The 14904-nt window shown below is 43.5% G+C and overlaps 2 protein-coding genes across 2 annotated transcripts in view; one reads left to right on the forward strand and one right to left on the reverse strand.

The window, feature by feature from the left end:
• Positions 1–1182: 1182 nt before the first annotated feature.
• On the reverse strand, positions 1183–5690 carry LOC139544156 (beta-crystallin B1-like). Its single transcript, XM_071350956.1, has 6 exons — positions 5571–5690; positions 4759–4900; positions 4080–4198; positions 2461–2593; positions 2055–2197; positions 1183–1582 (listed from the first exon to the last, which is right to left on the reverse strand). Exons 2-6 carry the CDS (start codon positions 4879–4881, stop codon positions 1405–1407), a joined length of 696 nt encoding a protein of 231 aa, XP_071207057.1. The 5' UTR covers positions 4882–4900; positions 5571–5690; the 3' UTR covers positions 1183–1404.
• An 8392-nt stretch (positions 5691–14082) lies between these two features.
• LOC139544157 (beta-crystallin A4-like) overlaps positions 14083–14904 on the forward strand; it is a 3574-nt gene continuing 2752 nt past the window's right edge. The window contains exon 1 of the mRNA XM_071350957.1: positions 14083–14147. The gene's annotated coding sequence lies outside the window, so the exon portion shown is untranslated. The remainder of the gene's footprint in view (positions 14148–14904) is intronic.

Consider the following 14904-nt stretch of genomic DNA (forward strand, 5'->3'; position numbering starts at 1 on the left):
TTATCTTTACTATGGTTAAGGAAACCGAGCTGCACATTCTCTCATAACAAACAAAAGTCATCAAGAATATTAACAATTATAAAACTGTGAGTATCTTTCCATAATTTCTTTACATGTAGACAATGCCAAAATAAATGCAAAACTGTTTCTGGATGCTCAACACAAAATGTACAGTTTATGCTAATGTATTTTTGAGTTTCTTCAGGTAATGATTCGCAGGGTAATACTTAAGGATCACTCTGAAAGAGACCTCTGACCTTGTTAACAAGCAGGTATTTGTGTGGTAATAACCAGACTTTTTTCCAACAGATATTATTGACAAATGTATTCCAGTAAGTTGTGACATAAGGAATGGATACAATATCCCTTTGAAATAAAGCACGCATAGATCTGTGAGGGAGCAAGGAGAAACACATTTTTCCTATTGGAGAGTCAACTGGATTAAGTTAGGGTAGGTCAAGAAGGTAGCCTACATTTCTTATCAGAATTATTTAGCTACATATTTACATCAGTATAGCGGCAGCCTTATGTGCAGAACTGGCTGATGTTAAAACAATCGGATGCTCTGTTGTAGCCTAAAATGAGCTCATTTGATAATTTTCCCATTTTAATGATGATTTATCATGTCTACATCTTTTTCTTTGGTCATTTTATGGGACCATTGGCAAAAATTCAAAGGTGAACATTTTAAATCACAAAAATGTTGTGTTTTGTCATAAACTGACCATAACTCCTATGTCATAGATCTAGATAGGAAACACATTTCAAGGTCCCATTGAATAACCTTATACAAGCTTTATCTACATGCATCCTCATGGTTAGGTAATAATAATTTAAACTGTTCAATCTATAGCTTAGAAACAGGAGGACTGTGCTGTCTGTCAGTGGTGAGAGGGGCTGTGTTCAACCTTTAACCCCTCACTAATCAGATGGTCCTTTCTCAGTCTAACAGGACAGATGGAGAGGAGAGGGACAGAAGGAAGAGAGAGAGAGATGGACACAGTGAAGGAGGGAGAGACAGAGAAAGACAAAACATTGGGAGAAAGCAGTCAGACAGACATAAGGGAAAAGAGAGAAAGAAACAGTGAATAACAAACAGAGAGAGAAAGACAGTGAAGCACAAAATGCTGTGGTAAAAATGTTGCCACAGGCTCTGAATAAAAGTAGTCCAGGCAAAAGGAGTTCAAGTTTTTCAAAACATGTTTATTATTTGGCATCATAAAAAGTCATTTAGGTTGTTCCAGTTGGTACGATGCTGTCATTCTATCCCTTTAGGATGGAGGGATGAGGGTGGGTGAAGGGAAGGAAAGGAGGGATAGGGTTGGAGAAATAAAAAGCGCCTGTTGGGCGGGTTGAGTGAGGGAGGGCTGGCTGCAGTTACAGCATCCGTCCACCAGAGTTCACTCACTTGCTGGCGGAAGTGAGGTTGAAGCAACCACGCTGATGGAACTGCATGTCCCTGACGCGACGCATGGACTGGATCTGGGGCTGGAAGGCACAGAACTCATTGTAGTGTCTGTAGTCACCACACTCAAACAGGTACTGGTAGCCTCTGTATCCGGGGTACTGGTAACCCACCCACCTGGAGAGAGAGAGGGTCAGTTTAGTTTAGTTACACTATATTTAGATTTATAGTATTTCTAGGCTGTTTTTAGATTAAAATGAAGTCATATAATGGAGTTCTACAGTCATAAATGTACCTTTGATATTTTATGACACACAAACATAACCCAGTCCTCCCCATGACTGACGGAATACTTCCCTTTATAGCGTGACACTTCCCACAAGGCTTCATGTTGTAGGCACAAGGCAAGGGACCTGCAGCTCTGCCTTAGGCTCTGGGCCATATGTCACTATACTGCTACTAATGTATTACTACTCTATTTCTAGCTTCTCCTGCAGATATGAGCTTTATCACTGATATAGCTGATGATTTGTCAGTTTATTTAACCAGGTTCTCAGCAGCAGAGTAGCCCTACTGCTGTGATACATATAATATATAAATGTGGTGTGTGTGTATAAGGATGAGTGCGTGCGTGTGTGTGTGTACTCACACTCCGCCGGGCACCCTCACGCTGCCCACCCTGTCAGTGAAGCCGTGCGCCCAGAGGGTGGGCACGTCATCCTCCTGGATCTCCATCTTATTGCCCTTGAAGTCGGAGAGCTCAAACAGACAGATCTTGTGCTCCATGCTGTCCTGATGAGGGAAGGAGGGAGAGAGGGAAGGAAGGAAGGGAAGGAAGGCGAGAGAATGTCAGGGTACAGTGTTGGAGGTTAATTCCACTAGCTACTGTATTAGCCCTGGTCACCAGATGTTTTTGCTTTAGCAAACTCCTTTGTCATTGTCATGTTGGGAATGTTTGTGTGTGTGTGTGTGAAAATGTGAGAGTGTGTGTGTGTGTTTGGCATGAGTCTATGTGTGTATGCGAACGTGTGAGTGTGTGTGTGTGTGTTCCTCACCATGCGGATGGGTCTGAGGGACATGAGGCAGTCACTACGGTAAGAGTTGCTCCAGGTATCCCAGCGAGGGTACTCTCCCTTCTCCAAGATGAACATCTCCCCACGGAAGTTAGTCTGCTCAAAGGCAACAAAGCTGGAGAGGGGGGGCCACCAGGGACAGGGGGGGCACAAGGGGGAGATGGGGGAGAGAGGGATTAGAAGACGGGATGAAATGAGTGTGAAGAACTGTGAAAAAGTACAGGATCAGTGTTTGATCTCAGATGTTAAAGTGTTCCTGTGTTTTGGACTAGATTACAGTGGAGCTTACTGATTGCGTAATCATACCCTATACGTGTGTGTGTGTGTGTGTGTGTGTGTGTGTGTGTGTGTGTGTGTGTGTGTGTGTGTGTGTGTGTGTGTGTGTGTGTGTGTCTTTCCCTGTAGGTGTGTGTGTGTGTGTGTGTGTGTGTGATCTTTCCCTGTAGGTGTATGTGTGTGTGTGTGTGTGTGTGATCTTTCCCTGTGTGTGTGTGTGTGTGTGTGTGTGTGTGTGTGATCTTTCCCTGTAGGTGTGTGTGTGTGTGTGTGTGATCTTTCCCTGTAGGTGTATGTGTGTGTGTGTGTGTGTGTGATCTTTCCCTGTAGGTGTGTGTGTGTGTGTGTGTGTGATCTGTAGGTGTATGTGTGTGTGTGTGATCTTTCCCTGTGTGTGTGTGTGTGTGTGTGATCTTTCCCTGTAGGTGTATGTGTGTGTGTGTGTGTGTGTGTGTGATCTTTCCCTGTAGGTGTATGTGTGTGTGTGTGATCTTTCCCTGTAGGTGTATGTGTGTGTGTGTGTGTGTGATCTTTCCCTGTAGGTGTATGTGTGTGTGTGTGATCTTTCCCTGTAGGTGTATGTGTGTGTGTGTGATCTTTCCCTGTAGGTGTATGTATGTGTGTGTGTGTGTGTGTGTGATCTTTCCCTGTAGGTGTATGTGTGTGTGATCTTTCCCTGTAGGTGTATGTATGTATGTGTGTGTGTGTGTGTGTGTGTGTGTGTGTGTGTGTGTGTGTGTGTGTGTGTGTGTGTGTGTGTGTGTGTGTGTGTGTGTGTGTGTGTGTGTGTGATCTTTCCCTGTAGGTGTATGTGTGTGTGTGTGTGTGTGTGTGTGTGTGTGTGTGTGTGTGTGTGTGTGTGTGTGTGTGTGTGTGTGTGTGTGTGTGTGTGATCTTTTCCTGTAGGTGTGTGTGTGTGTGTGTGTGTGTGTGTGTGTGTGTGTGTGTGTGTGTGTGTGTGTGTGTGTGTGTGTGTGTGTGTGTGTGTGTGTTCTTTCCCTGTAGGTGTATGTATGTGTGTGTGTGTGATCTTTCCCTGTAGGTGTGTGTGATCTTTCCCTGTAGGTGTGTGTGTGTGTGATCTTTCCCTGTAGGTGTATGTGTGTGTGTGTGTGTGTGTGATCTTTCCCTGTAGGTGTATGTGTGTGTGTGTGTGTGATCTTTCCCTGTAAGTGTGTGTGTGTGTGTGTGTGTGTGTGTGTGTGTGTGTGTGTGTGTGTGTGTGTGTGTGTGTGTGTGTGTGTGTGTGTGTGTGTGTGTGTGTGTGTGTGTGTGTGTGTGTGTGTGTGTGTGATCTTTCCCTGTAGGTGTATGTGTCCACTTACGGGCCGCACTCAACGATGATACTGCGCACTCTCTCCATGCCGCGGTCACACACGTTCATGCACTCGTTCTGGATCTCCATCATTCTGCCCTGGAAGTTCTCCTGGTCGAACAGCATGATCTGCAGGGGTCAGAGGTTAGATGACATCATCAACGGGAGAGGTCAAGGGTGAGACACTGTCCTTCTTCCAGAAATATTGTATTCTATATTTGCCATTTTACCATAGAATTAGAATGAATATGGTGCCTTTTACTACTGCAGGTTTGTAACTACTGTAGGACTCAGAGCCCTTTACAGTTGGGGCTGGTAACTACAGTAACTCAATCTATCAATCAGTTAGAAAGCTCCATTATCACTCTGACTACCTGGACAGGAGCTTCCTTCCACTAAACCCAAAGCCCCCTGTACTGCTGTGAAGGCTGTAAGATGTCTGGGGTCATCTTAAGACCCACTGACTGAGTAGCAATGTTTCCAATCACAACAAACCTCCTGTATAATGCTCTAGCCATAGTCAATTAACCCTGGTCAAATAAAGGCTAAAGGCAAATGGCTAACTTTAGACTGTTTGCTGCTCCCACACAATGGGTGGACATTACTCTTTTTTTCTGCAGTTACAATTTGAATCCAGCTCCTGTGCCAAGTGGGCTGTGTCTATATATAATGGTGATGTGGTGACTCACTTTGAAGTTTCCCATGCCAGGGTCTCCGGTCTTGGTGGCCTTGCTGGTGGCAGCGGGGGCAGGGGCTCCCTTGTCCTTGGCATCAGTGCCCTGACTGGAGGCGGACTTGGCGGTCTGAGACATGGTGAGGGATCAGGAGATTCTGACAGAGAGCGGGAGGGAGATGGAAAGTATGGAGGGAGAAGGGGTAGAGGGAGGGACAATGGAGGGAGGGAATGGAGAGATGAGTGTGGGAAGAGAGGGGGCAAGGAAAGGATGGAGGGATTGGAGAGAGGGGACAGGGCGAGGAGAGGGATGTCAGAGGAAAGAGAGGGTGGAGCAGGCAGAGACAGTAAAAGAGAGGATTGACGGAAAGAGGGCGAGTGAGGAGGATAGAGATGCAAGTAAAGAGAGGGAAAGAGAGAATGTAGGGGAGATAGAGAGATAGATTGAGAGAAAGAGGGACAAGGAGAAATACATGTAAAAACAGTCAAAACACAATCAGGTAAAGGTGTGGTATCAATGTTCTTACTGCAGAGTGAATGTGTGTTGATTGTGTGTTACTATTTTATTTTTGTAAATAACTGAGGCAGGACACAGAGGCCACACACTTCCATAGGATGGATCAGAATCACCAATAAGAAAGTAACCATCCAATGTAGCAATCCAGCCTGGGGTCTGAGTGCCTCATGTAGGCCCTGAGGCCTGGGCCTCTGTTAGGGGCTCTGCCCCGCTCGAGGGTGACACACCCAGGCATTGTAGGCTGAGAGGAGTGGGCCCTTGTGTACTGTTTGCCGCTGTGGATTGTGTGTGTGGGTGGGGTGTGTCCTTACCTGCGTGTACAGCTTGTAGTGCCGTGTGGGGTAGGCTGGCTCGTGCTGGCCCCCTCAGTGGAGAGCCCTAGCTTTTATACCCTGGCAAGGGCCGAACGCCGGGGCTCGCAGGACAATAAAAACACAAGCGTCATCAGAGTTGATCTGGACCAAAGCACCCCAGGTCATCGCATCACCCAGAAGCCCCCTCCTCCCCCGTGCTGCATGTAAGCACTTTACTGTCAATGGAAAGCCCTGACAATGGCACTTTCCCCTCTGTTAGTGCGCTGGGCCTGTAAACTATAGCAGCATATAGAGAACAGGAATGCATAGACTTGAAGGGCGCAAGGAGTTAATCCTCTAACACATACACACGCAGCTGCATGCACACACACACGCAGACACACATGCATGCACTCATGTACAGACACGCAGACACACACACACACAGTGTTTCTCTCTTATCTTTCTCTTACTCTAACAGGAAAAACTTTACATGGTATAGCCATAACTGATTTACTCTGTTTCTACTTCTTCTTCTATGTAGTTCCAAGCACAATGTGTGAAAAGTAGTTTATGAATAAAGTTATGATCACTATTCATATTTATTTATTATAATTATTATCGGAGAAGATGTAAAGGACATGTAACCAGGTGATAATGTCTCACAGCACTGTCTGTCTGTCTGTCTCCCACACATGTTTTACATGGATATAATGCTAATATACAGACAGTATCACACAGCATTTTGAAACACAGAAAAGGGTGTTAAAGGAGGATGAGATGGAGAAAAGGAAGAGAGAGGAGAAATAGTAGAGCCTGTAGGACACTGACAAAGCCTTAATCCTTGTCTTTTCTCCTCTCTACTACTCTCTTCTTTCTCCTCTTTCCTTACCCCCCATCTCCCTCTACCCCCTCACCACAGGTCTTTATGGAAAGTGTTCATGTTCTACACACATTGTCCAATCAAGTACAGGTCCCTCCATTGTATAGGTCAATGTCAATGATCATGAAGTTATGGTTTTAAGAATAAAGATTACTTTTTCAATGTTGTGGGCATCGTGATCCTTGAAAGATTGATTGATTGTTTGTTTGATTGGTTAATTAACAAATTTAGATAGATACAGTGCCTTCAGAAAGTATTCACACCCCTTTAATTTTTCCACATTTTGTTGTGCTATAAAGTGGGATTAAAATGAATTTAATTGTCATTTTTTTGTCAAAGTGGAAGTGGAAAAATTCTAACATTTGTAAAAAGAATATATGAAAAAATAAAACACTAATATATCTTGATTACATACAGTTGAAGTCGGAAGTTTACATACACTTACGTTGGAGTCATTAACTCGATTTTCAACCACTCCACAGATTTCTTGTTAACAAACTATAGTTTTGGCAAGTCGGTTAGGACATCTACTTTGTGCATGACACAAGTCATTTTTCCAACAATTGTTTACAGACAGATTATTTCACTTAAAATTCACTGTATCACAATTCCAGTGGGTCAGAAGTTTACATAAACTAAGTTGACTGTGCCTTTAAACAGCTTGGAAAATTCCAGAAAATTATGTCCTGGCAGCATCATGTTGTCGGGGTGCTTTGCTGCAGGAGGGACTGGTGCACTTCACAAAATAGATGGCTTCATGAGGGAGGAAAATTATGTAGATATATTGAAGCAACATCTCAAGACATCAGTCAGGAAGTTAAAGCTTGGTCGCAAATGGGTCTTCCAAATGGACAATGACCCCAAGCATACTTCCAAAGTTGTGGCAAAATGGCTTAAGGTCAACAAAGTCAAGGTATTGGAGTGGCCACAAAGCCCTGACCTCAACACTCTAGAAAATTTGTGGGCAGAACTGAAAACGTGTGTGCGAGCAAGGAGGCCTACAAAACCTGATTCAGTTACACCAGCTCCGTCAGGAGGAAAGGGCCAAAATTCACCCAACTTATTGTGGGAAGCTTGTGGAAGGCTACCCGAAACATTTGACCCAAGATAAACATTTTAAAGGCAATGCTACCAAATACTAACTGAGTGTATGTAAACTTCTGACTCACTGGGAATGTGATGAAAGAAATAAAAGCTGAAATAAATCATTCTCTCTACTATTATTCGGACATTTCACATTCTTAAAATAAAGTGGTGATCCTAACTGACATAAAACAGGGAATTTTTACTAGGATTAAATGTCAGGAATTGTGAAAAACTGAGTTGCTGCCACCCCCGTGCTTCACGGTTGGGATGGCGTTCGATGGCTTGCAAGCCTCCCCCTTTTTCCTCCAAACACAACAATGGTCATTTTAGTCAAACAGTTCTATTTTTGTTTCATCAGACCAGAGGACATTTCTCCAAAAAGTATGATCTTTGTCACCATGTGCAGTTGCAAACCGTAGTCTGTCTTTTTTATGCCGGTTTTGCAGCAGTGGCTTCTTCCTTGCTGAGCGGCCTTTCAGGTTATGTCGATATAGGACTCGTTTTACTGTGGATATAGATACTTTTGTACCTGTTTCCTCCAGCATCTTCACAAGGTCCTTTGCTGTTGTTCTGGCATTGATTTGCACTTTTCGCGCCCAAGTACGTTATGCTTTAGGAGACAGAATGCGTCTCCTTCCTGGGCGGAATGACGGCTGCGTGGTCCCATGGTGTTTATACTTGCGTACTATTGTTTGTACAGATAAACGTCGTACCTTCAGGCATTTGGAAATTGCTCCCAAGGATGAACCAGACTTGTGGAGGTCTAAAAATGGTCTTGGCCTCATTTCTTTTGATTTTCCCATGATGTCAAGCAAAGAGGCACTGAGTTTGAAGGTAGGCCTTGAAATGCATCCACAGCTACACCTCCAATTGACTCAAATGATGTCACTTAGCCTATCAGAAGCTTCTAAAGCCATGACATCATTTTCTGGAATATTCCAAGCTGTTTAAAGGCACAGTCAACTTAGTGTACATAAACTTCTGACCCACTGGAATTGTGATACAGTGTGAAGTAATATGTCTGGAAACAATTGTTGGAAAAATTACTTGTGTCATGCAAGAAATCAATGTCCTAACCAACTTACCAAAACTATAGTTTGTTAGCAAGAAATTTGTGGATTGGTTGAAAAACGAGTTTTGATGACTCCAACCTAAGTGTATGTAAACTTCCGACTTCAACTGTAGACAGACAAACAGACAGACAGACAGACAGACAGACAGACAGACAGACAGACAGACAGACACATTGGCTTCAGAAAGTATTCCTTCTTATTGGCAGGGACTAGGGAGTTCTTTATGAAAAAAATTAACAGATTAGAGATAAACACAGGAAAATCCTAGAGGAAAATCTGGTTAAGGCTGCTTTCCAACAGACAAATTCACCTTTCAGCAAGACAATAACCCAAAACACAAGGCCAAATACAGTACCAGTCAAAAGTTTGGACACACCTACTCATTCAAGGGTTTTTCTTTATTTTTGTTATTTTCTACATTGTAGAAAGTAGTGAAGACATCAAAACTATGAAATAATACATATGGAATCATGTAGTAACCAAGAAAGTGTTAAACAAATCCAAATATATTTTATATTTGAGATTCTTCAAAGTAGCCACCATTTGCCTTGATGACAGCTTTACACACTCTTGGCATTCTCTCAACCAGCTTTAGCTGGAATGCTTTTCCAACAGTCTTGAAGGAATTCCCACATATGCTGAGCACTTCTTGCCTGCTTTTCCTTCACTCTGCGGTCCAACTCATTCCAAACCATCTCAATTGGGTTGAGGTCGGGTGATTGTGGAGGCAAGATCATCTGATGCGGCACTCCATCACTCTCCTTCTTGGTCAAATAACCCTTACACCGCCTGGAGGTGTGTTGGGTCATTGTCCTATTAAAAAACAAATGATAGTACCACTCAGAGCAAACCAGATGGAATGGCGTATCGCTGCAGAATGCTGTGGTAGCCATGCTGGTTAAGTGTGCCTTGAATTCTAAATAAATCACAGACAGTGTCACCAGCAAAGCACCCCAACACCATCACACCTCCTCCTCCATGCTTCACGGTGGGAACCACACATGCGGAGATCATCCGTTCACCTACTCTGCATCTCACAAAGACACAGCGGTTGGAACCAGAAATGTCAAATTTGGACTCATCAGACCAAAGGACAGATTTCCACCGGTCTAATGTCCATTGCTTGTGTTTCTTGGCCCAAGCAAGTCTCTTCTTATTATTGGTGTCCTTTAGTAGTGGTTTCTTTGCAGCAATTTGACCATGAAGGCCTGATTCACTCAGTCTCCTCTGAACAGTTGATGATGAGATGTGTCTGTTACTTGAACTCTGTGAAGCATTTATTTAGGCTTCAATTTCTGAGGCTGGTAACTAATTAATTTATCCTCTGCCGCAGAGGTAACTCTGGGTCTTCCTTTCCTGTGGCGGTCCTCATGAGAGCCAGTTTCATCATAGCGCTTGATGGTTTTTGCGACTGCACTTGAAGAAACGTTCAAAGTTCTTGACATTTCCCGGCTTGACTGACCTTCATGTCTTAAAGTAATGATGGACTGTCGTTTCTATTTGCTTATTTGAGCTGTTCTTGCCATAATATGGACATGGTCTTTTACCAAATAGGGCTATCTTCTGTATGCCACCCCTACCTTGTCACAACACAAATGATTGGTTCAAACACATTAAGAAGGGAAGAAATTCCACAAATTAACTTTTAACAAGGCAGACTTGTTAATTGAAATGCATTCCAGGTGACTACCTCATGAAGCTGGTTGAGAGAATGCCAAGTGTGTGCAAAGCTGTCATCAAGGCAAAGGGTGGCTACTTTGAAAAATCTCAAATATGAAATGTATTTTGACTTTTTTAATTACTACATGAATCCATATGTGTTATTTCATAGTTTTGATGTCTTCACTATTATTCTACAATGTAAAAATAAAGAAAAACCCTTGAATGAGTAAGTGTGTCCAAACTTTTGACTGGTACTGCATATACTGGAGTTGCTTACCAAGACAACATTGAATGTTCCTGAGTGGGCTAGTTACAATTTTGACTTAAATCGGCATGAAAATCTATGGCAATACTTGAAAATGTCTATCTAGCAATGATCAACAACCAATCCTAAAAATAATAATGTGGAAATATTCTACAATCCAGGTGTGCAAAGCTCTTAGAGACTTACCCAGAAAGACTCACAGCTGTAATCACTGCCAAAGGCCACTGGAACACATGTTGTTTTGGCATGAGAAAACTATGCTATAAGGTGTATCATTTGTTCATAAAGTGTGTGACTGGTTATGTTAGCCACACACAGTACATTTAGCATTAGCCACATTGCGGTAGCATAGTCATAGCAGTGATGTAAAGTACTTCAGTAAAAATACTTTAAAGTACTACTTAAGTTGTTTTATGGGGTATCTGTACTTTACTTTTTATATTTTTGACTACTTTTACTTCACTACATTCCTAAAGAAAATAATATACTTTTTACTCCATACATTTTTCCTGACACCCCGAAAAGTACTTATTACATTTAAAATGCTTAGCAGGAAATTGTCAAATTCCCGCACTTATCAAGAGAACATCTCTGGTCGTCCCTACTACCTCTGATCTGGCGGACTCAATAAGCACACGTGCTTCATTTGTAAATGATGTCTGAGCGTTGGAGTGTGTCCTTGGCTAAACGTAAATTTAAAAAAATAAGAAAATTGTGGGGTTTGCTTAATATAGGCAATCTTAAATTATTTATACTTTTACTTTTGATACCTAAGTAATTACACTTTTTTTTTTACATACCTAAGCAATTACATGTAGTATATTTAAAACCAAATAGTTTTAGACTTTTACTCAAGTCGTATTTTACTGGGTGACTTTTACTTTTACTTGTAATTTTCTATTGAGGTATCTTTACTTTTACTCAAGTATGACAACTGGGTACTTTTTCCACCACTGGCCATACTGTAGCGCTGATGCTAGCCAGATAGCTTTAGAATCAGCTCACAGCAGCACTGTACAGTACAGTACAGTACCAGAAAAGTGTCTGTGTGTGTTAACAATAGAGTGACTGGCTAGTCAAGCAGTAGTCAACAGAGAGAAGAGCAGAGACAGGACAGTCACTAGCCTACCTCTCTCTGATCGGAGCCTGTGGATGGTTGGTACAGTGCATTCGGAAAATATTCAGACCCCTTGACTATTTCCACATATTGTTATGTTACAGCCTTATTCTAAAATGGAATAAATACTTTTCCCCCCTCGTCAATCTACAAACAATACCCCAAAATGACAAAGTGTTTTTTAGAAATGTTGGCAAATGTATTAAAAATACAAAACAGAAATACCTTATATACATAAGCATTCAGACCCTTTGCTATAAGACTAGAAATTGAGCTCAGGTGCATCCTGTTTCCATTGATCATCCTTGATATGTTTCTACAACTTGATTGGAGTCAACCTGTGGTAAATTCAATTGATTGGACATAATTTGGAAAGGCACACACCTGTCTATATAAGGTCCCCAAGTTGACAGTGAATGTCAGAGCAAAAACCAAGCCATGAGGTCGAAGGAATTGTCCGTAGAGCTCTGAGACAGGATTGTGTAGAGGCACAGATCTGGGGAAGTATACCAAAAAATTGCTGCAGCATCAAAGGTCCCCCAAGAACACAGTGGCTTCCATCATTCTTAAATGGAAGAAATTTGGAACAACCAAGACTCTTCCTCGAGCTGGCTGCCTGGCCAAACAGAGCAATCGGCAGAGAAGGGCCTTGGCCAGGGAGGTGAGCAAGAACCCGATGGTCACTCTGACAGAGCTCCAGAGTTCCTCTGTGAAGATGGGAGAACCTTCCAGAAGGACAACCATCTCTGCAGCACTCCACCAATCAGGCCTTTATGGTAGAGTGTCCAGATGGAAGCCACTCCTCAGTAAAAGGCACATGACAGCCCACTTGGAGTTTGCTAAAAGGCCCCTAAAGGACTCTCAGACCATGAGAAACAAGATTCTCTGGTCTGATGAAACCAAGATTGAACTATTTGGCCTGAATGCCAAGTGTCACATCTGGAGGAAACCTGTTACCATCCCTACGGTGAAGCATGGTGGTGGCAGCATCATGCCGTGGGGATGTTTTTCAGCGGCAGGGACAGGGACAGGGAGACTAGTCAGGATCGAGGGAAAGATGAACGGAGCAAAGTACAGAGAGATCCTTGATGAAAACCTGCTCCAGAGCGCTCAGGACGTCAGACTGGGGTGAAGCTTCACCTTCCAACAGGACAACAACCCTAAGCACACAGCCAAGACAATGTAGGAGCGGCATCAGGACAAGTCTCTGAATGTCCTTGAGTAGCCAAGCCAGAACCTGGACTTGAACCCGATCCAATCTCTGGAGAGACCTGAAAATAGCTGTGCAGCAACGCTCCCCATCCAACCTGACAGAGCTTGAGATGATCTGCAGAGAAGAATGGGAGAAACTCCCCAAATACAGGTGTGCCAAGCTTGTAGCATCATCCCCAAGAAGACTCAAGGCTGTAATCGCTGCCAAAGGTGCTTCAACAAAGTACTGAGTAAAGTGTCTGAATACTTATGTAAATGTTATATTTCTGTTTTTTTTATTTGGAATACATTTAAAAAAATGTCTAAAAACCTACGGACAATTCCTTCGACCTCATGGCTTGGTTTTTGCTCTGACATGCATTGTCAACTGTGGGGCCTTATATAGACAGTTGTGTACCTTTCCAAATAATGTCCAATCAATTGAATTTACCACAGGTGGACTCCAAGTTGTAGAACATCTCAAGGATGATGAGCTCAATTTCGAGTCTCATAGACAAGGGTCTGAATGCTTATGTAAATAAGGTATTTATGTTTCTAAAAACCTGTTTTCGCTTTGTCATTATGGGGTATTGTGTGTAGATTGATGAGGGAAGAAATGTATTTTATCCATTTTAGAATAAGGCTGTAACGTAACTATATCTAGAAAAAGTCAAGAGGTTTTATACTTTCCGAATGCACTGTATATAGATACAGTATTTTGTTTTTTGGGGGTTAATAGGAGACAGTGACTGTAGCAGAGCAGGTGAGGTGAACCAGAGTGTGACAGACAGGTGAGCAGACAGAGAAACAGACAGGTCTCTCTAAAGGTGAGTAAAGGACATGACAAGCTTGTCAACAGAGAGGAGAGGTAGGAGAGGGTCATCCATTAGGCTTTGGGGACACAGCTAGCTAGTTTACTTCCTCATAAGAAAACGTGAGGTGTGAATGATAGAAATAGAGAAGGTTGAAAGGGAGAGATGGTTAGGAAGAGAGAGGAAGTGTGAGAGAGAGAAATCAACAGTGTAGGCTACTGTACATGGCTTTGAGGGCATCCCCCTCCCCTCCTCCTCGCCCCTTGACATGCTCTTCAAGTGCCCTTCTCTCCTCCCCATATCTGGTCCCTGCCCTGGGTGATACTGTGGTGTCTGCACTTCTGGCCCTCTATAGATTAACCCTGCTTTTGTCGGTGGGACAAAGAGAGGCCCCTCCCCGCTGCTGAGCCGGGGCTTTCAGCGTGGCCCTTTGCCAGGGGAGGCTTTAAAAGGGTGGGGGAGTCCTCTCACTCTCATTCCAGGACAGCCAAGGGCATCAAAGCAAGGTGAGTCCATCTGTCCCACCCAGCACCAGCCTGACCATCCACCCAGCAAGCCAGGCAGGCAAGCAGGCAGGTTGAGCGGGGCAGAGTACCCAGGGTAGGGTAGCAGGCCCCATACTGACTTGGTCTGTCCCCCACCACTTCACACTGCAGCCAAGCAGGCCCAAAGGCCTAACTCTGGGTGGCGGAAACAGAGACCAGGGGCAGACATAGGATAGACAGAGAAAGAGAGATGGAGAGAGGAGAAAAAGAGGAAAAAGGGGGTAAATAGAGAGAAAAATGGTTAGATCGACACAGGAAAAAAAGGGAAAAATAGACAGAGTAGTATCCTGGATATGGACCCTGGCCAGCTGGACTTTCCTCATTCGGGGGATGTGTAAATAGCTGCTGATCATTTCAATCCAGCCTCACACAATGTTCCTGCTGTCCAGGCCAGTTGCTCCACAGCTCATGCTTTTAGGCTCGCTGGGATACTAGCCTCACAGGCGTTTCAGCTCCGAACAACACATAGTTAAATCAAGCCTTTTAGCCCTGCATACAAAGCTAAACCAGCCTTTCCACATTCTAGAGCATTGGCGCTGTACAGGCCTTTTCAGTACAAAAGCAGGCCATGCAGCGTAGCATAGCGTAGCTGTGGTCGTAGAGTATGAATAGTTTACACACATGGATGGAGTCCTGCTGTGCTAACCTGCCATTGGAAACTATTCTGGGGTTTGAAGCACAATGCTTCTCCATTTTCTCCCTCCACCAGCTATTTTAT

This window comes from Salvelinus alpinus, chromosome 18 (genome assembly GCF_045679555.1).
Source record: "Salvelinus alpinus chromosome 18, SLU_Salpinus.1, whole genome shotgun sequence".
NCBI classification, from domain to species: domain Eukaryota; kingdom Metazoa; phylum Chordata; class Actinopteri; order Salmoniformes; family Salmonidae; genus Salvelinus; species Salvelinus alpinus.

Bases quoted from the DNA above. Each gene is read 5' to 3' on its own strand.
- LOC139544156 (XM_071350956.1), bottom strand. From the start codon at position 4,881: ATGTCTCAGACCGCCAAGTCCGCCTCCAGTCAGGGCACTGATGCCAAG. The intron at 4,199-4,758 runs GTGAGTCACCAC...TGACCCCTGCAG, and splicing joins CTGGCATGGGAAACTTCAAA to ATCATGCTGTTCGACCAGGA. The intron at 1,583-2,054 runs GTGAGTACACAC...CTCTCTCTCCAG, and splicing joins GTGAGGGTGCCCGGCGGAGT to GTGGGTGGGTTACCAGTACC.